Raw genomic sequence first — 26,811 nt, 5'->3', positions numbered from 1 at the left:
GTCCCCCCCCCCCCCCCCCCCAGCGCTCACGTGTGCGCGCTGACTCACGGGCTAACTTGCCTGCCTCCCGGTGAGGCACTGTCCTGGGGCTGCGGCCTGCCCCGCCCCCACCAAACTCGGAGCACCTTGACTTTCAGGAGGTGTCCCCGTTGCTGAGCCGGGAGAACCCCGGATGGCAGGGCTTGGCGGCCTGGCCGAGGGGCTGCCCCGGGGACGGGCCTGGTGCTCGCTCGGGGCAGGGGAAGCAGGGAGGCAGAAGGGGCTCCTTTGTTTCCTGGGGCACCTGCCTCCCCGCCTCCCTGCCACGGGCGTATTTGATAGCTGTGCGTTTGCCGAGGCCCAGACCTCTTATTAGATTGGAAGAATTAAATCCTGCCCAATGATCTTATTTAATTTCATTTATCATTTATCTCGCCTCTCCTTCCTGGGCTGGCGGTGACCCTACAGAAGGTAGCCGCTGCATTGTCCCACCTCAGGAAGCTCCTCGGGATCTGGGGGGCCGGTGGGGGGGGCGGGGGCTTCTGACAAGGACCCCCAGACCTTGCAGCCATACCTGCGTGGGGTCCTGGGGAGGAGGCACCCCTGCTTGGAATGCCCATCCTTCTCTGGTCCTCTGGGCCCCCAGGAGAAGTCCTCGGCGTGTTCCCAGTACCTGTTGGAGCCCCTGCTTCCCCAGGTGCACCTAGAGCCCTGCGTGGCCGGCCTTGGCCTGGCTGCAGCCGAGAACCTGTGCCCCGTCTGCATCCTGCCCAGGCCCTGGGGCGCACACCCTGCGGCCAGTCCCTCGGTACCTGTGTGGGCACCTGTCTGCGGCTCCTGGGGCCAGTACCCTCACCCCCTTCTCGTTGGGCTCCTTCCCTGTGCACCTGCTGGCCGCGCTGCCCGTGGGGGGCCGGGAGGACCCCTGTGACCCTGGGTCCTAGATCCTGGCTCTCCCTGAAGGAGGGTCTGCGGTGAAGAGACCCACCGCCTCGCTACCCACATTTTCTCATTCCGGGGGGAGGTCGTGGAGTCTGAATGGGGTGGGGGCCCCCGAGGCTGGCACAGCTGGACTCTGGCTTCGGGATTTCCCAAAGTGGGTTCCGTCCTGAAGGTCGTGAGGAGGGGGCGGGGTTCCGTGGTGCAGCGGCTTTGAGGATGGCCACAGTGAGCACAGTTAGAAATTTCTGCCATTCCTTCTGGCTCTTCAGAACCTTCAGTAATAGGCCAGTGGGCATGGCGAGTCTCGCTGTGGTGGGGGAAACCGAGGCGTGGAAGGGGAAAGGCGGTCTCGGTGGGGCTGGTGCCCGCTGCCCTCGGCCCACTCGGGTCCCGGCCCCTCCTCTCTGGCCACACCGCACAGGGTCGGCCCTTGACCTGCCCTGCTTTGACGGGTCTAGGCACGTAAACCAAGCCTTTATTTGATTCTTGTCTCCTAAAGTTCGGCTTTGTTCTTGTCCCGGCCAAGGCTTCTAAGAAAGCAATCTAAAACCAGCTCTTGTGGGGCTGTCCTGGGCTGGGCCGTGGGATGGCAGCTTGGCCTGTGCAGGTGGCCTGAGGACACACGTCCCCCGGGACCCGATGGCCTCATCACCTTCCAGAGGAGGAATGGTCCCCTCTCCGGGCCAGCGGTCTGGCCCCCAGCCCTGGGGCACAGGTGTGGGCGGGGACGGGCTGGGGGCTGACGGAGGCACCCATCTGGACCACCGCCTCCTGTCCCAGTCACCGCCGGTAACGGCACTGTGATGCAGGTTACTGGGGCATAGGGCATGCCACGTTCGCCGTCCGCCTCGACCCTGTAGTGACCGTCAAAGCGTAAACCTGACCCCCAGGGGACAGATGAGCGTCCCAGATGTGGTGCCATTTGCTTGAGGCCACAGGACACGGATAGGAGAGCAGCAGGGCCGGGCTTGTGGGAGGCGGGGGGGGGGGGGGGGGGAGAGGGCATTGCCCGGTGGGACCCAGGATTGCAGCCCTGCTGACCAGCCAGGACCTGATGCTTGGAGGGACAGGCTCCGAGGGCCTCTTGGTGTCCCTGCCCTCACTTTGGGACCTGGCCACTGGCTGGCCCAGCCCCAGGCCACTGGGGCCCTCTGGGCACCGATGCACAGTGTACCTTTGCTGGCCAGGCTGACTCACCCCTCTCACGGCCCTAGAGCCCTCATCTGGCTCAGGGGACCCCATCTTGCTCTCCAGGAGACGCCTGGCAGTGGGTGCTGTGGGTCTGTGAAGGGGCCATTTGGAGGGCCCCTCTCCTCTGTGGTGTATTGCTGGCCAGCACAGCCCCACTCTCGTGGCCCTCCCTGGCGTGCCCAGCATTGGGCTAAATGTCCAACAGGCAGTGGGCAGACACCCCCCCCCGCTCCCCACCTCCCCCCGCCCCGACCTTGCTCAGGTCAAGAGACACCCTTGGCAGGCTTCTCTGAGGAGGTGACAACAGGTCTGTTCCAGGCAGGGCCGGGACGCAGCACAGCCAGCGATGGGGGCGGGGGGATTGCTCCTGCAGAACCGGTGGAGGCTGCGTATGCTGGGCCCTGGGGCCCAAGGCCAGCACCCAGGCCGGGAGTGGCCCTGCCCCGCCCCCCATCACGGGTCCCGCCATCCTTTGGCCTCTGGGTGGCCCTCTGTTTCCCCATGTCGGCTCTGCCGGTGCCCCGGTCTGCTTTCTTTTGTGGCCGGGTGGCACGTGGGGGGTTGTGCCCCCAGCCCCCTCATCTTGGGGCCAGTGGGCTCCTCCTAGGCCCCAAGACAAGGAGGCTGCCAGGACAGCACAGCACAGTCCAGTCGGGAGGCCTGGCCTGGCTCCTGGCGGGGGCGACCCTGGGTCTGTCCTTCTGGGTCTGGATGCCGGCGAGGCTGTCCCACCGCCGCCCGGGGTTGTGAGGACACAGGCGTCCGCGTGGACCCCCAGGCAGCTTCCCCAGGGCAGCGGGGCCAGGCTGTGCGGAGCGCGAGACCCTTGCCCTGAGGCCTGTCTGCTGTTGACCGGGCCACCCGCGCCGCCCCCTCCCCCGGACTTGCTGCTTCGACACCCTCCAGGTAGAGGAGAGCGAGGGCCCGGGGTCCGGACTGGCTCCATCGCCAGGGGGACGAGGGCCAAGTCCCCCGTCGGAGCAGCGAGTGGGGGCCATTTCTGCCGACGCTCCAAGCTCAGCGCTCACGTGGCCGCCACGCCGAGTCGCCATCCGTCCCACGGAGGAGCCCGGCAGCCACTGCTGCTGGGAGGCCTCCCCACACCTGTATTTCTTCCTGTGCCGTTCCTCCCGCAGCGTTTTATCTGCTGTGGGAAGCTGAGCCCGCCGCATGTGAGCGCGGACGCGCCAGATGGCCCTTTTCTCTCCCTCCGGACACGCCGCTGCCGTGGAGGGGGCGGTGGGAGGGCCGCTGCCTGTGCCCCGGCCCCTCCCGCTCCGGCCGCCAGGGTTAGGTTCTCGGTGGTGGCAGCCGTGCCGTCACCCGTCTCGACCGTCTTCCCTTTTGCAGGCTGTGTGTGTTCTTCCCAGGGCCGCGGTTGGGGGCGAGAGGGGAGACCGAGGCAGGGCGGGCCAGTGGTTTGCCACAGGCGGGGGTGTGGGCCTGGAACAGGACGGGCCGTGTGCACAGCACAGCCTCCCCTCCCAAGGGAGGCCCGGGGGGAGGAGCCCAGCCTCCTTCACACGGGCACCCTTGCAGGTGGTGGCTTTGCTGCCCGGCTGCTGGGAGGGGCCCCCTCGGCCTGGCCCAGCTGCACTCACAGAGTTGTTCTTCTTGAAAAGACCCGCGTGGGGGCTTGGGGGACAGGGTGACTTTCCTGGGTGAGTGGGATGGGGTGTAGGGCTGCACAAGCGGGCCCTGCTGCTTCCGGACCCCAGGGAGAAGTAGGGAGGCGAGCAGGGGCCACTGCGGAGCCCTGTGGGGGCACTGGGGGAGGCTGGGCCTCGTCCTCGCCCCGCCTTCCCGGTGTCTGGGCCCCTTCTCCCACCTTTGCTTTCCTTCCTGCCTCCCTGTTCTCATCACCTGCCCCTCTTTCCTCCCGGGCTCCCCACCTTCACCCTCTGCCCTGCCTGTGCCACCCCGTCGCCCCCCTTCCTCCTAGCCTCCCCGCCCTCTACGCCCCCCTGTGCCCCCACACCCTCATCCTCCTGTCCCCGGCTCCCTGCCCCCTCGTCCCCCACCGCCCGACCCCCCAGCCCCCACGACCCCAGCCCTCCGCCCCCCCTCATCCCCCACCCCCCTGTCCCCTTCTCTCTCTACCCCCTTGGCCCCCACCCCCTTGGCCCCCCACCCTCCCTCCCTGGCGGAGTTGGTGGCTGTGCCAGCCCTGCAGACTGTTTGGAATACTTGAAATGCTTTGACACTCGGGCTGTGCTGGATGGCAGGACGGCAGTTTACTGGGTAATTCACATGCAGAGCCGCACCATAAATCTCGGCGCTCAGTTGCCGTGGCACCACGGAGCGTTTCTCCGCGTACAGTACAGTATTTCTGCCATCTTTGTTTGCATTGTGGTGAGTCATCAAAGTCTGTCTTGTACCAACACCCGGAGCCGTGCATTCCTCTGGCACCAGCACTCCACTGGTTTTAAAGCCGGGGCTGGAGCTGGCATTTACTTGGGCTCCCAAGTCAAAGGCCGCTATTCATTCCCGAGAGCTGCTTGAATGTCCGTCTGCATCCGGCCGCTTCATTTAGATGCTGCGCGCTGCCCCGGAGAGCCGGGCTGGGTACAGCTGAGCTGCGGCCGCCGAGCCCAGCGCCGAGACTCTCTGCCCTGCTCCTCCTCCTCCTCCTCCTCCTCCTCCTCCTCCTCCTCTCCCGGCTCCTCGCGCCCTCCCCACCCCAAGGGCTCCCGCTCTGTTTGCTGCATTCCCGGAGCAGCTGGCGAGCCTGCCCCTGCCAGGCGGAGCGGGCACTGCCGGGGCCACCGGCGGCAGCCGCCAAAGGTAGGTCTCCCCCGCGGGCCGGTGCCACGGCCGACCGACCGGCAACTTCTCCGCAGCGGGGGCACTGCGGGCCCTCCCCGCGGCCACCCATCTGCCCAACTCCTGTCGCTGGGGTCCCGGCGCTCCGCCCTCCCTCCGCCCTCCCTCCTCCGGCCGCCCGGCGCCTCTGCGGCCGCCTGCACTTTCCTCCCTTGGGACAGAGCGGCCCTTTGTGCGGGCGCCGCTGTGCAGAGTTGGGCCGGCGCCTTCTCCACCCTGGTCCGTGCCCGGCTTCTCCGAATCTTCTCTGAATCGGGCGTCAGATCAACCTCGCTGGAGCCCTGGCCCCCCCCCCCCCCCCCCCCCCCCCGGGGGGCCCCGCGGGCGGGGCGGCCCCCCCGCCCCTGCCGGGCCCCCCCCCCCCCCCACTCCTCCCCGACTCCCCCCCTGACCCCTTTAGTCACCTGGGCTGGGGCCGAGCCAGCAGGGATTGGCCGGCACGGGGAGCTGGGGGACCAGGAGGGCAGGCAGGTGGGGTTGCGACAGACTCCCGACCGCTGGTCCAGCCGGGTCCCTGACGGGCGCTGGCGGCCTGGGGAGCCGGCCCCGGGGGAGGGGTGGGGGTGGCCAGCCACTGACTTCTGGCTTCAGCTCACTCCCCTGGGCGCCCCCACCCCCACCCCTTGCCCGCCTCTGCAGGGGGACGAGGGGCCAGCATCTCAGCCAGTGGGGTGGGACTCCCCCCCCTTGGGGGCCCTCCGTGTGGCTGCTCTGAGGGAAAAGAGGAAAACAAACCAGAAACCAAGAGCCTCCGAGAGACCCCCTGCGAGACCCCCCCCCCCTCGCTCGGGGCTCCAGCCCCTCCGAGGGGCAGGGCTGTGAGGGGTCCTTTGCTGCTAACTTTTTCTTGGGGAGAAGAGTTTGCAGACGCAGCCCGCCGCCCTCACCCCTCCCAGCCGCCGCGGGTGGCAGTGCCCTGCTCCGTGTTCTGTCCTCCATCCACCCCGTCCTCCCCTGAGTGCAGGCCTCTGTTTGCATTCCTGGCTTCTGCCGAGACGGGGCGTCCCGGGCCCCGAGGGCTCAGGCGCTCTCCTGGGGGTGGGCTCTGGGAGCCACGCAAGGAGCGGGGGGGGGGGGGGGGGGGGGGGGGGGGGGGGGGGGGGGGGGGCGTCCCCCCCCCCCTTGCCCCCCACCCCCCCACCCCCGGCTGGAACATGGCTGTGCGGCTCTGAGTCCCGTGCAGCGCTGGCTGCAGGCCCAGCCAGGGTCCTGCCGTGAGGAGCTCGGGGGGGCCCCAGGACCTCCCCTGGGTGGCTCTGCTGGAGCGGGGCCGGGGCTGGGACCGCGGCGGAGGAGGGCGCAGCGGCCGAGTGCCTTTCCGTACCCTTGGCCGGCGGGCCCCGGCCGTCCGGGGAGCCTGACCCGCGTGTCCCCGCGCCCTCTCTCCCCCACAGATGTGCCCCGCTCGGGCGCTCCCGTGCTGAGTGTGAGGCGAGCCCTCTAGCGCCTGCCCGCCATGTCTCAGCTGCTGCACATCGAGATCCCCAACTTCGGGAGCACGGTGCTCGGCTGCCTCAACGAGCAGCGCCTGCTGGGCCTCTACTGCGATGTGTCCATCGTGGTCAAGGGCCAGGCTTTCAAGGCCCACCGGGCCGTCCTGGCCGCCAGCAGCCTGTACTTCCGCGACCTGTTCAGCGGCAACAGTAAGAGCGCCTTCGAGCTGCCGGGCACTGTGCCTCCCGCCTGCTTCCAGCAGATTCTGTCCTTCTGCTACACGGGCAGGCTGACCATGGCGGCCAGCGAGCAGCTCGTGGTCATGTACACGGCCGGCTTCCTGCAGATCCAGCACATCGTGGAGCGCGGCACGGACCTCATGTTCAAGGTGAGCTCGCCCCACTGCGACTCGCAGACCGCCGTGATCGAGGACGCCAGCTCCGAGCCCCAGAGCCCCTGCAACCAGCTGCAGCCGGCCGCCCCCGCAGCCCCCCCCTACGTCGTGTCCCCCTCCGTGCCCATCCCGCTGCTGACCCGCGTGAAGCACGAAGCCACGGAGCTGCCGCCGGCTGCCGGCCCGGGCCTGGCCCCCAAGCGCCCGCTGGAGACGGGGCCCCGGGATGGCGCCGCGGTGGCGGCGGGCGCGGCCCCCCTCAAGCTGCCCCGGGTCTCCTACTACGGGGTGCCCAGCCTGGCCACCCTCATCCCCAGCATCCAGCAGGTGCCCTACTCCCAGGGGGAGCGGACCAGTCCGGGGGCCAGCAGCCTGCCCACCACCGACAGCCCCACCTCGTACCACAACGAGGAGGACGAGGAAGACGACGAGGCCTATGACACCATGGCGGAGGAGCAGTACGGCCAGATGTACATCAAGGCCACCGGCAGCTACGCAGGTAACGCGCCGCGGGGGACCGTGGGGGACCGCCGGGGCCCGTGCGGGTGCAGAGGCAGGCCCGCCCCCTGCCCCGTGGGCCCTCACAGCCTGGCTGTGACCCCTCGGGGAGACCGCCGCGCCGGGCCGGGCTGGATGGGCTGGAGGGCACGACCTAGGTCAGCCTCTCATGGCCTTAGCTGAGGCCTCGACAGCCGATGCCACGCGACATGGGAGCCGCGGGAAAGCCGAGAGACCACCCACTGGAAGCTGCCGTCCAGCACGTGGGATGGGGCTTGGTCTCCCGCTCGTCAGACGAGGAGACCGAGGGCCTCAGCGGACCAGGGACCTGGCTGAGGGCTCACAGAGTGCTGTGCGCGCCGCCTGCTCGAGGCCCGAGCGGCCCCGTCAGCAAAGTGCCAGATGCTGTTGGAGGCCCCAGCAGGCCCGTCTGCATTACCTTTGACCTCAGCCGGCTCCCCACCCGTGTGGTGTCACCTGCCCTGTGACTCTTCAGTGAGGCCAGAGACTCCCTTGTAACGCGTCTCATTTGTCACCACCTCCCCGGGTCCGCCACCAAGGGCCAGGCCAGAAAGTGCTTGTTGAGCTGAGTGAGATACGTCCCCCCAAGTCACTCGTGGGGTGCTCCCCCACTGGGGACCCGTGCGTCTGAGGTGCCCTAACTCAGCATGGCGTGACAGACCGTATCACATCCCTGGAGACTGTTTGGGGTTTGTTGGGCGGAGGGTCTGGTATTTGGGGCCCCGGATCGGGTGTCTACCTGCCTTCCGTGTTCCCCGAAAACTGGCCGTGTGCCTGGGCTCGCTGCCTGCTAATTTGCATGCAGGGCCCGTGGTACCAGCGGGAAGTGGCGATGTAGAACCGGGGCCCCGAGGGACCGCGTGGTGGCTCTTCCCTCCCCTCTGTTCCCCCACGTCCTGGTGCCTGATGGGGCAAACGCTGCTCCCCCGACCAGCCTCCCCCTCCACTTCCAGGCAGGGACTTGTTGATCAGTGCTGGGGAGTGGGGGGGGGGGGTGGCGGTCCCAACCAGCTAGGGCCCTTGGGACGGCCGCTCCCCCGGGGCAGCCGAGGACTGGACAGCCTGGCCAAGCCGGGTTCCTCTTAGCACCGTGGAGAGCAGGGAAGCACCGCCCTCGGCACCCCCCTGCCCCCTACCTGCCCCCTACAGGGGCTGTGGGTGGATGGTTGTTCGCTAGAAGTCATTACTTTATTTAAGTGCATGTTGTTACGTTTGCATGAATCCCACAGGACGCTAGTGCAAAGACCACCTTGACCTGGAAACCTGCTAGCTCGGTTCGGCCCTTCAGAGGGCCGCTGGGCCCAGGCCTTAGGGAGATCTCTGGGAACCTGCCCGGTGTGCGGTGCCCTCTGCCCACGGCCGACAGCCACCCAGGGGGCCGTGTGAGGGCCGTGTGGAGCCCCAGAGCCCGCCACAGGGAGCTGGAATCTGCCAAGGGTCCCGGGGCGGGGGCTGTGCGCTGGTGGCCCACAGTGGTACCCCACTGAGGAGATGGCCCAGCCTCCAAACGTCTCCATCCAACGTGGCCATTGGCCTTGGCAGGTTTGGGGTAGGAAGAAATAAGACGAGGCCTTGGCATCTCTGGGTGCAGGTACTCTGAGACGGCCCGTCTGAGTACACCTGCCCTTCCGGCCTGATGAGCCTGGAGCCCTGTCTCCACCTGGACGGCAGTGGCCTACCTGTGTCCTTGGCTTTTCCAAGGAGCCAATGGGACAGTGGCCCTGGAACGGCCAGGGTAGGGATTGGGGGGCCGGGCCGCCCCACTGCCTCGACTCTGGCCCGGCCGTCTCACCAGCCCCCCCACCCCCACCCCTAGCTCTCAGGCAAGATGCCAGGGGCACAGGCCTGGCCCAGGGCAGTGTGCCTACAGGGGTCTCCCGTGCCTTGGGTGACAGGAGGGAGTCCGGCGGCCATCAGAGCCCCTTGCCCCCATCTCCCTGGGGGCTGTTGGCAGGAGAATGGGGTGCTGGGAAGCTGGGAAACAGAAAGGGACGGTGGGCAGAGGTGGGCCGGGCATGGGACCAGCCCTGCCTCCAGTCGGCCCGGGGCGCTGCAGTCTGGGTTTTCTCCTCAGTGAGACCATAAGTGGGGCGGGGGGGGGGGGGGGTGTTTTTTGGGTTAAAATATGGGTTATTGGCAGTGACGTCGCGGGCATCACCGGCCGCTGGGAAGACGTTTGTGGGGGAGGGGGCGGTGGGGGCAAGCAGGCAGAGATGGGGACCTGTCCCCCAAGGCTGGCTGCCCCTTGGGTGCCGGCTGCCTGTACCCCGGGCTCCCTCTTCGCCCTGGCTTGGCCTGGTTAGGGGACATCCTCACAGCCCCTCGGGCGGCCGGACAGCCTGCTGCCCCTGGTCCGGGGTCCGGACGGGGGCGGGGCGGGGCAGGGCCGTCGAGAGCTGGTGGGATCAGGGATGTCCCAGAGTGCATGCCTGCCACATATGGACGCTTGGGAGCCCATTCTTCCCGGTCTCACTTCCCCGCATGCCAAGGGAGAGGTTGGCCTGAGTGACCCTCAAGGGTCTTTTGACCAGCAGCCTCTGTGTAGGGAAGTGGGGGACACCACACGGTCACCCCATGTCTATCCCCCGCCTTGACAAGAGCCGTCAGCAGCTCCCGTCCTGGACGTCCAGGGATTCGGTGCGGCAGAGGCAGAGAGTTGACTCTGACCGTGCCCCAGCAGCCCCGCCGTCCCACGCGTCTGCCGCCTGCCTTCCGAGTCCCGCGTTCTCGTCCGCGGGGCGGGCACACCACAGCTGACTTCCTAGTCCCCGAGGACCCTGGGTTGGTCTTCTGATCTGTTTGTTGCTCTTAGGACTGACTGATGCGCCAGGAGGGTCCTGAGGGGGGTGGGACCCTCCTGGCCGTGGGGCCCTCTCCCCACGTCAGGGCCCGCTGGGTCCCTCCTGCTGGCTGGGGGAGGGTCTCCTCCGGGGCTCAGGAAACCCCTGCTCCAGCTCTAGGTGCTCGAAGGCCCCTGGGGTCTGCACGCCTGCTTGCCTTGCTGGGAACGAGGGGCTGCCCCCGTCAGGGCGGCGGGGTCGGGGGGATAGGTGCTGGTTCCAGGGTGAGCAGGGCACCGAGGGCACCCCAGTGCAGTAAGGGGTCTGCTCTTGCGGCCTCTACTTGGCCACACTCCTTGGGCACGTCTGTACCCACGGGGAGACGGGGAGACAGACAGGCAGCAAACAGGACCTCGAACAACTATTTAATCTTGGCTGGGGTCCCCGTGAGGCAGGACGGGCTGCCCCCTGGCCCCAGGGAGCGAGGCTCGGTGGTGGTGGGGGAGAGTGAGCTGCCCAGGGGGGTGGGGAGGGCTCCCTCTCCCATCGCTGCCACCTCTGCGGGAGGAGCGTGGGTGGCCGGGAGGAGCCACGTTCGGGGCCGCCGCCCCGGGACCGGGCTTCCCGTGGCGCCTTCCGCCGCGGGCCCAGCCCCTCCTCTGCGCGGGCAGATGTTTGATCGTTGTTGGCAGACGCCGTTCCCTGTGGATGAGACAAAGGCACTCCTCGGCACTTACACTCTAGCCAGGCATGTCCACGTTAGGGGCCCCGCGGGGCGCTGTGCCGGGATGGGACAGGTGGCCGCGGGCTGGTGGCCCTGCCTGGGCTCGCCCTCTCTTCCCCTCTGCGGGCTGGCCGGCTCCTCCGGGTCTGCCCGCTGTCCCGGCCCCCGGACACGGGAACAGACACTGGCGGTGCTTGGGATCGGGTCCTGTCTCCCCCGCTTCGAGCAGAAGCTGCAGACGACTCCTGTGAGCCCTAGAAGGACGCAGAGCGTGGGCGCCCTGCCCCGGACCAGGCCCTGGTCAGTGCCACCATGGCCTGTGGTACCCTTGTGTCCTGCTCACCCCAGAACCAGCACCGCCCCCCCCCGCCCCCGACCCTACCTCCCTGACTAGGGCAGCCCCTCACTCCCAGCATGGCGGCAGACAGGCAGACCCCTAGCCTGTTGGGGGGCTGCTCCCCCCTGCAGCCCAGCTGCCCCTTGGGGGTCCCGCGGAGAACGGGGAAGGCTAGGTCTGTCGTGCGAATCCCAATCCTAAGCACCCCTCACTGCCTCCTGACCTGGGCCCAGGGTGTCTACGCTGATGGATCCCCGCCCAACTGCTGGGAGGGCCCCGGGAGCAGTGGGTGCGTTTTGTCCCTGGCCTGGTTCGGGGGGGGGGTCCCTCCCTTTGGAGGCAGCAGTCAGGGCACGCGAGGGAGGCGCGGGCGCCAGCGTGCCTGTCCCACACGTGCCCGGGGAGCTGGCCCCGGCCTGTTCTGAGGTTCCGGGGGTGGCCTCCCCGGCTCCCTGGCCCTCAGCTTCTCCTGTCTCAGGCACAGGGACAGGGCATTTCTGTGCAGTGTCACGTGTGGCCCCCAAACCCCGGGAGACCCTGAGGTGCCCTCTTACGTCTGAGTGACTGAGGTATGACGTCCGTGCCTCCCCAGAAGGGGCGTGAGATGCACCCGCTTGAGTCTTGGGCTGTGGCACGAGAGCACGGTCAGACGGAGGACGCTGCCGTCACCCGCCCGCCCCAGGCAGCCCTGGATCTGCTGTCACTCGGGATGTGTTTGCCGGTCCTAGAACATCAGGTGGGCACGGTCGTGCGCTGCGTCCTTGCGTCTGCTTCTCTCCGCAGAATTCGGGTGAGACTCGTCTGTGCTCCCGGGTCAGGCCCACCTTTCCCTCCCCTTGTTGGGTGGTTATTCCAAGTGTTTGCACACAGTGAAATGTACCGATTCCAAGTGTACAGGCGATGACTCTGGGGGCTGTAATCAGTCGAGTACCAGGGTCACGGTCAAGATCAGATCAGTCTGCCTCCCCTCAAATGTCTCCGGGTCCTCCCGCCCCAGCCCTGGCCCCCTGCGGCCTCCCCACCGGCTTCCTGTCCTTGTCGATTTGCCTCTTGCACAATCTTTTAGGTGGCATCGTTCAGAACACAGTCCTTTCCTCTCACCGTATTTCGTGGCCTGTCCACGTGGTGCCAGGTGTCGGTCCTCCTAGTCCTAGGCCGTGGACGCGGCCACCAGTGGCCAGCGCGTGGGTGGCTTCGGGGGACAGGAGCTGTTGTCATCTTGCTGCTGTGAACGTCCGCGTGCAGGTGGCGCTGCTGGGTCACGGGAGAGGCACGTGTCCACGCTGCCACACGCTCACTGGTCTCCTGAGAGTTGATTTGTGTCCTGAGCGGCGACGCGGGTTTTTGCCTGGATTGGACACGTGTCGTGCTGCATCGGTTAACTTTCTAACGCGGAGCCACCCTCGCAGCCCCGGGATGGAACCCACGTGGCGTGGCGTTTATGCCGCGCTCGGTTCAGTTTGCTGACGTTTTCTCGGGGGTTTCTGCGCCCGTGTGCGTGGCGGGCAGTCACCTGTAGTGCTCTTAGGATGGTCTCGGGGATCAGGAGAACGCGAACCTTCTCTTCCCTTCCGTAGTTTTTGAGAGTTTGTGTAAGTTTGATGTGACTTCTTTCTTGTGCGTTTGATAGAACATATCCACCCGTGAAGCCTCTTGGCTCTGCGGGTTTTTATTGTTGTTAATTGTGGGAGTTTTTAGTGATAAATTCTGTTCCTTTAGGTACAGAACGAATCGATTTCCCTTTCCTCGTGCTCCAGCCGTGGCGGTTTGTGTGTTTCCTGGAGCTCATGCGCTTGTGAAGGCTGCTCTGACACGATCCCTGCGGCCACGCCGGCTCCCGTGTCTGGTGCGCGCGGGGCGGGGGAGGGGGGTGCATGCTTACACACAGCACGGGGTGGACGTTGCGGGTTCATCCGGTCCAACTTGAGGCTCTTGACACTGGGAATGAGACTTGACGGAGGTGGGTTCGCACCTGCCGTCTTTCCATCCGTTCCCATTGGCCCCGTTTCCCGGTTGCCTCTCTGCCGGCACTTTTTGGGTCGAGTTTCTCCTGGTATTGCTTTTTTAGCCTCGCTGTTGACCTCTGTCTTGGGCCGCCCAGCCCCCTGCGTCTTCACCCCGTCCCTGGGGCCTTTGTCCCTGACGCCGCCCCCCGTGGCCCCCTGTGCGGTCGTGGTCACGGGTTTCCCTTCTTGACGTGCGACCACCCTTCCCACACGTCGTCCTCTTTACCTGAAACAGCCAGCCGGCTTTTCTCCACTCTCGGTCCGTTTTATTCATTTAATTAATTTGATAAATTAATTACTTTTTATTTAAAAAATTCTATAAGTTTTTTAACATTTATGACATTTTTTAGCGTTATCTTTGAGAGCGTGAGTGGGGGAGGGAGAGAGAGAATCCCACGCAGGCTCTGAGCTGTCAGCACAGAGCCCGACGCGGGACTCGAACCCACGCACTGTGAGGTCGTGACCTGAGCCGAGGTCCGACGCTTCACCGACTGAGCCCCCCGGGCGCCCCGGTTTTCAGTTCTTTGAAGTCCCGTGAGACGTACCGGCTTCGGCCTGCGGCTCTCCAGTTCACAGCAGTGCCGTCAGCCCCATCCTCGTCTCTGCCCGCGGGCGCCAGGCCGGCCCCCCTCTCCGCGGCTGCCCCGGCTCTTGCCCCGCCGCTCCACCTTCTCCTGTGGGTGGGCCGCCAGCTGCTCCGCGTTCCCGCCAATGCTTGGTCTTGTCTGATGTTGAAAGCTGTGCCCGGTGGCCGTAGCGGTGTCTCTGTGACGTCCGATGATGTCGGACAGCTTTCACGTGGGTCCGCCGGGTCCGCCGTCCCTTTGAGTCCGTGCCCTTCTTACTGGGCTGTCTGATCAGCGAGGGTGTGGGGCACCGTTGAGAATCGGGCGTTCTTTGCATGCTGCAGGCGGAGGCCTCTGTCGGGCCTGTGATTCGAGAACGTTTCCCCCCCCCCCCGCCGCAGTCTGTCCGTTCCCTTGACAGAGCCTTTCATAGACGGACACTTTGGGATATTGATGAAGCTAAGTGGTTAGTTACACTGACCCCGAACGATCCGCTTAAATGTGGATTTTCTGCATTGCGGTGCTGTAAGTGTGTTTTCCTGTCCTTTTCAGTGTTATTCTCTTTCCCCCAGCTCACCTTGTGCTAGGAACACGGTATATGGTGCGTAGAACGTACCGACTGTGTGTTAATCGACCGCGTGTGACCCGTACGGCTTCCGGTCAACAGTGCGCTAGTCACGTGTGGGGGAGTCCAGGTCACGTGCGGATTTTCGACGGCTAGGGCGGCGGTCGGCGCCTCTGATAATCGCCTCGTACAAGGTCAGCGATGTTTCTCTACAGACCGCGCTCTCGTGGTGGTTAAGTCTTTACCTGACCAGCACGCAGACATCTCCCCTACATTTTCTTCCAGAGATGTTTTACGGCGTTGGGTCTCACATTCGGCGTGTGGCCCGTTCTGGGTCAAGTTCTGCGTGAGGCGTGAGTCAGGCTCCTTTGTCTCGCTCTTTCAAAGAAATGTCACTTATGAAAAAAACCCGGTGATAGTTACCGCACATACTCGTTTTGAGAGACTTGAGCTTCTCACGGTCCTAGTGAGGGACCCGCAGTGGATTCTGAAAACTCGCAAACACGTCTTTATAGCGTTTGACAGTTTGCGGTAGCGATGTGTGATTTACGTGCCGTGAAGTCAGTCCCTTGTCGCTGTGCGGGGGTGTCCGCGGCCGCGAGCGTGCGTGCCCTGGAATTCAGGCTGGACGCTTGTGTTCCGCCTTCTCTTGCTTTCTTCGTGGGGACTGTCGTCCTCCTGTGTCCCTTGTGCATGCTGTGTCTCTGCAGGCCGCCTTTGTCCCTGACCGTCCTCCACCTGGTTTCGACGTGCCCCTGTGTGGTGTCCTCTGTGTTCATTCTGCTGACGTCCATGGAGCCTTTCAGGCACGTGCATTTATACCATGGTTTCTTTGGGTGTCTTTGTGCCCCTCTGTCCGGAACCCCGGTCACGTGGCCTTTTGCTCCTGCGATCTCCGAGGCTCCGTTTGTCGACCGAATAGTTCCTATTGCTGTTTCTAATGCTTGCTGATCTTCTCTGCAGTTGCATTTGGTTCTTCTCTTTGGCCCCCTGTTTCTCTCCTCATTGGGTTCCTCTTTTTTTGTTTTTTTAAAGTTGATGTATTTGTTTTGAGAGGGAGAGAGAGAACGAGCCGGGCCGGGGCAGAGGGAGGAGAGAGAATCCCCAGCAGGCTCTGCACTGTGAGCACAGAGCCTGATGCGGGGCTCGATCCCACAACCCTGGGATCATGACCTGGGGTGAAATCAAGACTCACTCAACCCACTGAGCCACCCAGGCGCCGCTGGCCTCCTCTTTTGCACAGCTTTAAAAGTTGCGGTCGGGGCGCCTGGGAGGCTCGGTCGGTGGAGCGTCCGTCTTCGTCCCAGGTCATGATCCCGCGCTTCATGGGTTCGAGCCCCACGTCGGGCTCTGTGCTGACGGCTCGGAGCCTGGAGCTGCTTCGGATTGTGTGTCTCCCTCTCTCTCTCTGCCCCTCCCCTGCTCTGTCTCCCCAAAATAAGTAAACATTAAAAAAAATTTTTTTTAATAGTTGTGGTCACGTTATGTGGCTAGTTTAAAGCCTCTGCCACTGGTGCCGTCCTGTGTCGTTTCCTGGGGTGTCTCTGCTGACCGGCTTTCTCCTCCTTAGGGGTCGTCTTCTTGTGGTGTGTCGGTTATTTGTGGATACGGGACATCGTCAGTGTTACCTCGTGGAACGCTTGCAGTTTGTCACTCCGGGTCTCTCGCGGTAGCTGGTTACGTGGCACCCCGTAACAGCGGGCGTGGCAGCCTGCGCCCCGGAGCCTCCCTGCTCTTGCGGGCTCCCTGCTGCCCTTTGTGTCCTCTGTTGGGCTTGATGTCATGAGGTCCGCTCACGATTTAGCAATGGCAGTTTTCGGATTTTGTTTAAAGACCTCTTTCTCCACGTCTGGATGGCTGTGATGTTCTTCTAGGTGTTACTTAAACAATTCTGATTTGGAATCATTTATTTTACTTATTTTTTTTTAACATGTATTTTATTTTTGAGAAGGAGGCAGCGCGCGAGCAGGGGAGGGGCAGGGAGAGAGGGAGACACCGACTCCGAAGCAGGCTCCGGGCTCCGGGCCGTCAGCGCCGAACCCGACGTGGGGCTCGAACTCACAGACCGTGAGATCGTGACCTGAGCCGAAGTCAGGCGCTCAACCGACCGAGCCCCCCCCCCCAGGCGCCCCATGATTTGAACTCATTTTAAATTTACAAAAACGTTTCAAGATCAATGCCCTTTGCTCAGACTCGCTCACGGGTAAGAATGTGCCACGTCTGTTTCTCTTCCTGCGGAGAGGCTGTGGGGTCTTTGGACCGTTGGGGGGCGAGCTGCAGACATTGTGTCCTTTGCCCCCAAGTACTGAGCATTTCCTGCAAGCGGGGACAGCCTCTTCCACAGACACAGTCCCGTGCTCCACGCACAGGAGGCCGGGCGGTGACGCCGTGCTGCTCGCCGGCCTGTGCCCGAGTCCCTCCACGTGTCCCCATGCCATCCTCCAGAGCAGCGCGGTTTTCCCCCAACCTGTGCCCGGTTCGGATGCGCACAGTGCGTATCGTGGCGGTTCTGTGCCCTCCCCCGTCCTCGGCCTTCGCCCTTCAGGACACTTCTCTTTCTGAAGAGCACAGTTCAGCCGTTTGGCTGAATGTCCCTCTGTTTGGGCTCAGGTTGTGCGTTTCCGCCGCATCTCGGAGGAAACGGTGCCTGGTCCCTCCCGGCGCGTCCTCTCGGGAGGCACCTGAAACCCGTGCGGCTTCACGGTGGTGATCGGTGACCCCGGCCGGGTGGAGCGTGGGTTCGCCCTCGGCGTCTGTTGATGATCCTGCCTGGGCTGGTTACTAACTCCTTACGCCCTACCCTTGCTAGTTGGCCCTCTGCGTTCGGAAGGGGCTTCTCGACATATCCCACTCCGCTCCTGCGGTGCTCCCTCCCTTACCGTGTCTCCCGTGTGAGTGGAGAGGGGTTTTTGGAGCACTTGTCGTCTCGTTGGGCAAAAATCCAGCTGTCTCTCCCTTCAGCGGGGAGTGGCGTGGAGAATTCACCGTCGAGGTGCGAGGTCTGCGTGTGGCCACAGGGACGTCCTTGTTTTCAAGCCCCCCTGTCCGTCAGAGCTGGGACTCATAGATTGTAAAAACCGCAGGTTCGGGCTGGTGTCTCCGAATCCAGTCCGACCCCAGGGTTGTCCTCGCCTCCCCTCTTCCTGATGTCCGTTCTCCGAACAGACAAGATCTGACGCTCCTGTTTCCGCGTGAAAGGCGTTTACGTCTGTAGTGTGAGTGGAATCGATGCTTCAACGTGCTGGGATCTGGGGTCCATGGTTTACTTTTTTCCCACCCAACTTCCGAGTGGGTCTGCCACTTTTCATTGAGAAGACCACCTCTGTGGGCACCGCCCTGCTGACCCCGTGTGCATGTGGCATGTGGGTCCCATCCCTAGCCCTGCCCTGTCCCCTCTGTCACTGCTGGTCCCTGTGCCAGGGCACACCGCCCGCATTCCTGCGTAAGGTCGGCCTCTGGTTTTGTTCCTTACAGCCGTCCTGCCATTTGGCTGCATTTTCACGTGTTTTGTCAAAAGCCACACAAAAGTACCTGCGGGGTTTGGTTGGGATTTCGTTGACTCTGCAGATCAGGCTTGTGCTGAGATCCCTCCAATGTTGGGTGTTTCCTCCATTTACTTACATCTTTTTCGGGTTTTCTTGGGACTGTTTTGTAATTCTCTGCATGTCTGTTGTTAGATTAATTCCTAGAAATTCATTTTTTGTTTGAATCTACGTGGTATTTTTTTTTTTTTTATTGTTTGTTGCTTGTATGTAGAAACACATTGGATTTATTATTTAAAAGCAAATCTGGGGGCCCCTGGGTGGCTCAGTTGGTCAGAGGTCTGACTTCGGCTCGGGTCACGATCTCACGGTCCGTGGGTTCGAGCCCCGCGTCGGGCTCTGCGCCGACAGCTCGGAGCCTGGAGCCCGCTTCGGATCCTGTGTCTCCCTCCCTCTCTGTTCCTCCCCCGCTCACACTCTGTCTCTCTCTCAAAAATAAGTAAACATTGAGGGGCGCCTGGGTGGCTCAGTCGGTTGAGCGTCCGACTTCGGCTCAGGTCATGATCTCGAGGTCTGTGAGTTCGAGCCCCGCGTCGGGCTCTGTGCTGACGGCTCGGAGCCTGGAGCCTGCTTTGGATTCTGTGTCTCCCTCTTTCTCTCCACCCCTCCCCTGCTCATGCTCTGTGTCTCTCTGTCTCAAAAATAAATAAAAATATTAAAAAAAAATTAAGAAAAATAAGTAAACATTGAAAAGTAAATAAAAACTAATAAAAACAAAAAAAAATTTTTTTAAGTATTAAAAAAAAAAACCCTGGCCACCGCCCACTCATTTATTCCAATAGTTTCCCTGCAGACTCTCAGATTTTCTCTGTGTCCCATCCTGTCACCTGCTGGCAATGGTGGCTTTATTTCTGTTCCTGGCCCTTTTGCTTCCTTTTTGCCCGACCGTACTGGCCAGACCTTCTGGTTCCCTCGTCTCATCTGTGAGCTCAGGAAACGCGTTCAATATTCATCTTGAGGTGGGATATTTGCTCTAGGCTTTTGTGATGCGTGTTATGAGGTTAAGGACGTTCATTTCTTTCTTTTTTTTTTTTTTTCAACGTTTATTTATTTTTGGGACAGAGAGAGACAGAGCATGACGGGGGAGGGGCAGAGAGAGAGGGAGACACAGAATCGGAAACAGGCTCCAGGCTCTGAGCCATCAGCCCAGAGCCCGATGCGGGGCTCGAACTCACGGACCGCGAGATCGTGACCTGGCTGAAGTCGGATGCTCAACCGACTGCGCCACCCAGGCGCCCCAAGGATGTTCTTTTCTTACGTTAAGAGGTTGGTGTGTTTCTTTTTCATAAATCAGGGTTGAATTTTAACAAAAGCCTCGTCTCTAGATACTGAACCGGGCATCCCGCTTTCTTCTTCTGCCCGTTACTTTTCTGAGTTACGCTGATCGCTTTTTTGAACACTAAAAAAACCAAAACACTTGTGTTTCTGGAATAAGTTCGGCCTAGTTATGATTGAATTTCTGCATTCGGCCTCCTCCTCCTTTTTTTTTTTTTTTTTTGCCCGGTTTTGGTGACCGTCCTGAGGTGTGAGGCCCTCCGCAGTGTCCGTGCCCCGGAAGGGGCGTCAGGCAGTGTGGAAGGGGGCCACCTGCTTCAGTGGGGGCCTGGGCACGTGGCCTGGGGGCCACGGAGAGCGCCTCGAGGGTCAGATCCGTTTCACGGGCGGCCACCCGCCGCGGGAGCGAGCCTGGACGTTCCTCGCTTGCGAGCACCGGGCCACGTGTGTCATTTTCCTTCAGACGGTGCCTCACGCTTCCCTGCGGGGTTATCCACCTTCTGAAATGAACCGAGAATTCCTTCCCGCCTGTTTTGTACTTTTACGTCTTCTCAGTCGAGGACTCGGTCCGCCTGGAAGCGTGCTCCTGCCTCTCCGGACGGTTGTCGGCCGCATCTGGTTTTCTGACTCATTGGCGTGAACTTGTCCCTAACATCCTCTTAAGGTGCCTCCTGACGTCTGGAGCGGGGCCGTCCCCTCGTGTGTTCCGTGCAGCCCACGACCTAAGGATGCCGTTTATGTCGTTAAAGAAAGATCTCCCGGGCGCCTGGGGGGCTCAGACGGTTAAGCGCCCGACTCTTGGTTTCGGCTCAGGTCACGATCTCACAGTTCTTGGGTTCGAGCCCCGTGTCGGGCTCTGTGCTGACAGCGTGGAGCCTGCCTGGGATTCTCTTCCCACGCTCTCTCTGTCTCTCAAGATAATTCATTAATTAACCGAAACATGTGCAGCTAAAGTCGTGTGCGCCCCAGACAGCCTCAAATACTTCCCGTCGGTCTGTTCACCCTGGAGGTCTACAGGCCCTCGTCCTGCAGGGGCCTGTGCTGTGTTCCGAACACTGTTCGTTTGTGCGTTTTTTCCTTTCCCTTTGTCTTCGGAGAACCAACTTTTGGATTTTTTTCTCTATTTTCTGTCTTCGTATATGTTTTCATCTCACCGTACTACCACTTTCTCTGAGTTTATTCGTTGTTCTTGCCCTGGAGTTTTAAGACAGATCCTTCGGGACGCCTGGGTGGCTCCGTCGGCTGAGCGTCTGACTCCATTTTGGCTCAGTTCATGATCTCAAGGTTTGTGAGTTCGAGCCCCTCGTCGGGCTTTCAGCTCTCAGCACTGAGCCTGCTTCGGACCCTCTGTCCCCCTCATTCTCTGCCCTCCCCCCACTCTAAATAAACTTGAAAAAAACAAAAAGGACAGATTTTCAGATGACTGACTTCTCGGCCTTTTACGGTAAGTGCGCGTGGGGCCACGCACTTCCTGGGCCGCGCGGCTGGCTTCATCCTGTCTCGCGCGTCTTCATCGTCACCCACGAAACAGATTTTCTGGTTGTGTCACTGAGTCGCGGTGTTTTCCTCGACCCTTGGCTTGTGCGACGGCGTGTCCCTCAACTTCCAACCACACTTTGGGTTTTCTGGTCACGTTTTTGTTGAAGTTTCCAAATCAAATGCCCCGCGCATTTCATACCGCCTCACTGCTCTGGAATTCGTCAGGAATTGCTTTATGCCCCAGAGTATGTTCCATATGCACTGAAAGAAGCAGCCAGGCCGTCAGCTGAACGAACTGCACCGGTGATTGCATCCCACAGAATGAACTGCATCCCACACGCGCCCGCACGTTCGTTCTCGTGTTCCTGCTGGGGTGGCCGCGTACGGTGGTTCTTACATCGTCCCCTGCCGCGCTGGAGTGTCGCGTGCTCTCAGGTTGGCCCGCCGGCCGCCCCGGTCCGTGGCCGCGGCCGCGCTGTGTCGTCTCCACGCGGCTTCACGATGTGTCGTGGGTTTTGGTGTTTTTGTCCGGGCTTAACAAACCTTCATTGTCTTCTCGCGCACGGTCCGGTTCCATCTCGTGTAATCGCTGGTGTCTTTGGGTTTCGTGTCCCGTCTTTCTAGCGATTTCTCATCCGTCCCCTCTGATCTGTGTTTCTCTATCTTCCCCCTTTCTGGCTGATCAGCCATTTGGTTCTGTTTGTTTCCCTTTCTTTTATCATGAGTGTGGGGGCTGCTGTCTTCAGGGTTAGAGAGTCCAACATCCATCTGAGCATGGCCTCCGTCCGGGAGCGTGTTCAGGGCCCGGCCCTCTCCCTCTTAGCTGGGACCTCTCGGTCACCCTGGCTCCCGTGCGCCGCCGGGCCTCCTGGGCTCCCGGGACACGGGGTCATGCTTGCCCCACGTTCCGTGTCTCTTTCGCTCTTTGTGACTCTTGTGTTTCCTTTCTCCGCTTCAGTCTGGATATTGGCAGTCTTTTCCAGGTTGGCATTCCTGTCACCTGCTCTGTTCCGTCTCCTCCAGCGACACCGATCTTCCGTCCAGGGTCTGATCCTTCCCACAGATTCTGGTTTTCTGGTGCAGCTCCCCATTGTGTTGCTACGTTTCCTGCCCTGTCGAGAGCAGGCGCTCCACGGGTGGTGGCCATTGTCTGGGACGGACCACCTTGGGTCTGATCTAATGTCTTTTTGTAAATTGGTTTCTTATTACTCCTTTCCCCCTGTTCCTGCTGAGTTCTCGTTGAAGCTCGACACGGTAGGAAGCATCTGGGAGCTCCCGCCAGCGCTCCTCCACAGACGGTCCGTCGTTAGAGGCCTCAGGTGGGAGCCGGCGAGGTGCTCGCCGCGGCTCCAAGGCCACGGCTGGTCCTGGGGTTCCCAGACCGCCTCCTCCCGGCAGGCCCCCGAGTCTGCCATCTCGCACGTGGGCACCACATCCCCGATTTCACTTTTCTTTGGTTTCTGAATCTGGTCCTGCACACGTGCTGCTTAGTGGTGGCAGGAAGTTGAGGGGAAGCCGGGCCATCTCCCAGGCCGAGGCCCCTCGAATCTGCACGCTCCAGGCCCGGCTGTCCCACCCACCCACCCCTACGGCCGCTGTCCCCTCAGCACAGGGGCCTGGCCTTAAGATAATTTTTTTTTTAATTTTTTTTTTTTTTTTTTTTTTTTTAATTTTGAGAGAGAGCCTGTGCAAGTAGGAGGGGCAGAGAGGGAGTGAGAGGGTCCCAAGCAGGTTCCACACTGACAGTGCAGAGCCCGACTCAGGGCTCAAACCCAAGATCGGTGAGACCTTGACCTGAGCCGAAATCAAGAGTCCGACGCTTAACTGACTGAGCTGCCCTGGGGCCCGTCCAGCACCTTATTTTTAATGCAGCTTTTGGAGTTCTTGATGGGGGGGGGGTCACTCCCCCATTGCCGTACAGGGGTCTCTGGGGCACCTCACAGGTTAAATGCGTTTGTGTTTGTGTAGCTGGTGTGCGCTAATCATTGTAAAGAGTATAGAAGGTCACACTGGGGAGAGCTGTTCTCCACCTGTTGCTCCGCCTCCCGCTGTCTCCCAGCGGCCTTGCGTCCCGTGTTTTGTCTTCAAGCATAGCCCGTGCGTGCATCTTACATAAACACGGTCCCAGGGCACGCAGAGCCCCACTGTGTTTTCAGGGTGACCAGTGTCACCTGGTGTCACGGACCAGGATCTGTCCAGGCCGTCCACGGTGGACGTCTCGAGTCCGCGGAGCTGACGGAGGAGAATGCGGTCAGGCTGGCAGTGCGGGCAGCCGCTGGGTTTGCCGGGACACCAGCTGGGGGCCCCGGTGGGGTCTCCCAGGGCCAGACGTGGGTGCTGGACACAAAACCAGCAGACCTGTGGGGCCTGGGGACAGGCAGCATCCATGGCAGGTTTGAGTGGGACTGGCTGAGCTGGACGGGGAGCTTCCCAGAGGAGGTTTGGAATGTTATGAGCCGGGCCCCAGAGGAGCTGCGGCTCAGGGTCGCCCTGGGTGCCGTCCAGGGCTGCAGGGTCAGAGCCTCACGTCCTGTCCGGCCGCTGTGCCTGCGCCTGCCTGCGCACGGAGACTGTTCCTGCGTGGGGGGCCCCTGGCAGGGTGTTTGCACACAGTCTCTCCTCAGCGTTTCTGTGTCCGCTCGTAGGTTTCTTTCTTCGGGGCTTTCCCTGCCAGACATGTCATTTTGTGCCCGATGTGCTGGGATCTCGTTGGTTCTGAGATGCCTTCTGTCCTTCCTTGCCTTTTAGCCCCCGCAAAATAGGGTTCGTCTCACAGTCGCTGGGGGACATGGCTACATTGGTGGCACTTCTGTCTTCACGTGAAAGAGCAGCCATCTGTGATGACCCCCAGCTGCTGATGCTCTGCCCCACCCCTCGGGGCCCAAGTGCGCCTTTTGGAAGGACCCCCTGCCCTGCATTCAGGATGCCAACACGGTTGTGTTCAGACACACGGGCGCCTTTGTGGGTGTGGCCCTTTCAGAACTGCCTGCCTGGTGGGTGTTGGGGGGGCCTCCTGGGGCCCAGCAGCAAGGGGCAGGGCAGGGCAACGCTGGGCGGGCCGCCTGGGCGCTCACGATACACAGCAGCTCCGTCAACCCTCCGTGCCGCCCGACATCACCCACCCCCACCCCATCCCCTGGCGGTCACCGATCTGTTCTCTGTCCCCACACGAGACACTGGGCCGTCTACAGTCAGGGCATTTGTGAGCAGAGCCGCTGTCCACGTCCTTGCTCAGGGCCCGAGCGGACTGTCTTCATCCCGTTTCCCTGGCTGAGCACCCAGGTGAGGGCGTGTGGCTCCCACACTCAGCCTGTGTTCAGCTTTGGAAGAGCTGTCCAGCCATCCTCTGGAGTGCCCGTGTCCCTGCCCAGCCATCCCCCGGGGTGCCCGTGTCTCCTGCCCAGCCGCCTGTGGAGTGCCTGTGTCCCCTGCCCAGCCATCCTCTGGAGTGCCTGTGTCCCCCGGCCTAGCCATCCCCCAGGATGCCCGTGTCCCCTACCCAGCCGTTCCCCGGAGTACCCGTGTCCCCCTGCCCAGCCGTCCCCCGGGGTGCCCGTGCCCCCCTGCCCAGCCATCCTCTGGAGTGCCGTGTCCCCTGCCCAGCGGCCTCTGGAGTGCCCGTGTCCCCTGCCCAGCCATCCTCTGGAGTGCCGTGTCCCCTGCCCAGCGGCCTATGGAGTGCCCGTGTCCCCTGCCCAGCCATCCTCTGGAGTGTCCTTGTCCCCTGCCCAGCTGCCTATGGAGTGCCTGTGTCCCCCTGCCTAGCCATCCTCTGGAGTGACTGTGTCCCCCTGCCTAGCCATCCTCTGGAGTGCCCGTGTCCCACTGCCTAGCCATTCCCCGGGGTGTCTGTGTCCCCGTGTGCACTGTGGCTGGGGACCAGCGCCCAGTGGCCACCCCTCGCCCCACTCAGGCCGCAAGTTCAGCCGCACCGTGCGTGTGGAGTGGTGTCTACATGTGGTTTTATTTGGAGTTTCCGGTGGCTAACGTGGCTGCCTCTTCGGTGCCGGTCTGCCGTCTGTGTGTTCTCTCAGCAAGCATCTGTTTGGATCTTTTGCCCATTTTAAAGATCGAGCTGTCCGTTTTCTGGCTGTCGGGCGTTGAGAGCCGCTGCGGGTTTTCAGCACAAATCGCCTGTCGGGTGCAGGCCTGCAGGCTGGGGCCGCTGTCTTTGCGGGAGGCTTTCCCTTCCGTGGGGTCCCGCTAATCAGGCCATTCCTTCAGGGGCTGTGCTTTCGGGGTCGTGTGTAAGCTTTTCGCCAAACCCGAGTTCACGAAGAGTCTCTTCTGGAAGTTTTGTAGTTTTGTGTTTTACGTGAGGTCCCGGGTCATCTTTGTCAATTTCCGCGTCAGGCGTGAGGCTCAGATCAAGGGCGGCTTCACTTTTGTGATCTGTCCGTGCCTGGCTGCTTCCTCTGCACCACGTGCCGAAGCAGCTGTCACCTCCCCCGTGGAGTGGCGAGCGAACCTTTGTCACAACTCAGCCGAGCGTGTCTGTGCCGGCCTGTTTCCGTGCTGTGGACCGCGTGTCCCTTCGCTTGCCCGCACATACCGTTACGATCGGTTTATAGTGGGTTGAAAGTGGGTAGTGTGACCGGCCTTTTTCTTTCCGTTTGGCTTTACGTTGTGTTTTCCGATATAATCAAGGACTAGGGGTTCGATTTCTTATTGTGCCATTTTAACAAATGACACGTACTCTGAGCGTCCCCTCCCTTGTCCCCACACCTCCGCGCCCAACCTCCCAGGGGCTCGGTCACCTGCTGGCGGCCACACACATTGGTGGGGGCTCCCTGCCAAGGATGGGGGCTGCCTAGGCCATCTCCGAGGGGCCGCCAGAGACACTCTGTGCATCTGGGGACAGGAACAGAGGCCACACCGTTGGGGCGTGGTGATGCACCAGCATCCCGTGGGCTGGGGACTCTGCGTGTCTTGTTTGGGGAAAGAGTCCATCACTTCCTCCAGGTTCCCAGTCAGTGACCCACAGGAGGGCGCGACGGTGCAGGGACGGAGGTCGGTGACCCTCCCGGGGCCCCTGCAGGCCTGCGTCACCAGCGCTGCCTTCTATCCGTGCTTAACAGACTGCGAAGTGAGGACCACAGCCCTCGTCTCCCACAGAGGCCTTTCGTTCTTTCAAGAGAATCGTGTTGTTGGGCTGGAATATCGTGACGCAGGATTTGCCGTGACAGCTGTTGCTGAGGGCACAGTTCGGGGGCGTCGGGCACACTCACGCTGCCGTGCAGCCGTCCCCCCCGTCCGTCCCCAGGGGCGTCCATCTTCCCAGACCGAACTCGGTCCCGTTACACGCCGACCACCCTGCCCCCCGTGCTGTCTGTCCCTGTGGGTCCGACTCCTCTCAGCCCCACAGCCAGTGGAATCTGACGGGACTTGTCCTTCTGTGCTGGTTTCCTCTCGCCCAGCACGATGTCCTCGCCGGCCGGATTCACGCAGCGTCACCGAGCCAGGGAGCAGCTGGGTCCCTTCTTGGTGCCCAGAGTCCCTGGCGGGTCCACCCATGAGTCCTGTGTCCACAGTTACAGTTTTCTCTGTCCAGTGATCCGAGGGAAACTCTGCCTGTCCTTGGTTGCGGCTGCCCCTTTGGCCCAGATCAGCTACTGTTCCGGATCATTCCGTAGAGGCCTTTTGACTGGGACTCACCTTTCCTACAAGGAGAGCAGTTACTCACCTTTCGGGACAAACACCTAATCGCTCTTCACTTTCACGTTCTTCTCTCCAAATTCCATGGGCCCAAAATATTCGCAGCCCACTGTCCTGGAGACTGGAGCTGTTGCTGGCTGAAAACGAGGCCGTTGATGGTGAGGGTGGTGGTTGTGCCGCGGTGGCCAGTCCCCGAGTGACCTCGGTGTGATCCGTGGGTCCGTCTGCGGGCTGCCGTGTCCCTGCCCACAGCCCACCGAGGGGCCTCCCGCCAGCCCCCCAGTCAGGGATGCCTGCCCGAAGGCCACGGGGACGCGCGAGGGGCCCCGCGCACGCTCTCCCAGGCTCCCAGAACCTGGTCGTAAGCTGCCCCCTCCTCTCCCTGGGAGGAGGAGACTTGGGGCCCGGGGAAGGGGCAGGGGCAGGGAAGGCTTTGGGCGCACCTTTCCAGATGAGCCACCGCGCGGGTTCGGGTATTTTTAGCTGGCGCAGTATCCGCGCTAGGCAGAGCAGAAATAGAAGAGGCCGTTCTGGGTGTTCTGGATCTGCTGGTCTCTGGCTCTCCGGAGCTGGGCTGGGGGCCGGGGGCCGGGGGCTGAG

At 62.4% G+C, this 26,811-nt stretch overlaps 1 protein-coding gene across 4 annotated transcripts in view; it reads left to right on the top strand.

The window, feature by feature from the left end:
• Positions 1-4,248: 4,248 nt before the first annotated feature.
• NACC2 (NACC family member 2) overlaps positions 4,249-26,811 on the top strand; it is a 33,019-nt gene continuing 10,456 nt past the window's right edge. The window contains exons 1-3 of one of the 4 annotated variants that reach the window (XM_040464386.1): positions 4,249-4,896; positions 6,330-6,757; positions 7,106-7,262. In XM_040464386.1, the coding sequence (XP_040320320.1) occupies positions 6,392-6,757; positions 7,106-7,262 (523 nt within the window). In that variant the 5' untranslated portion in view covers positions 4,249-4,896; positions 6,330-6,391. Of the gene's footprint in view, positions 4,897-6,329; positions 7,263-26,811 lie in introns of all 4 variants that reach the window. The other 3 variants (XM_040464385.1, XM_040464383.1, XM_040464382.1) reach the window with 3 other exon arrangements.

The sequence above is a fragment of the Herpailurus yagouaroundi genome, unplaced genomic scaffold (genome assembly GCF_014898765.1).
Source record: "Herpailurus yagouaroundi ecotype Mexico unplaced genomic scaffold, PumYag 440, whole genome shotgun sequence".
In the NCBI taxonomy this organism is placed as follows: domain Eukaryota; kingdom Metazoa; phylum Chordata; class Mammalia; order Carnivora; family Felidae; genus Herpailurus; species Herpailurus yagouaroundi.
This window is presented reverse-complemented; position numbering and strand designations above follow the sequence as displayed.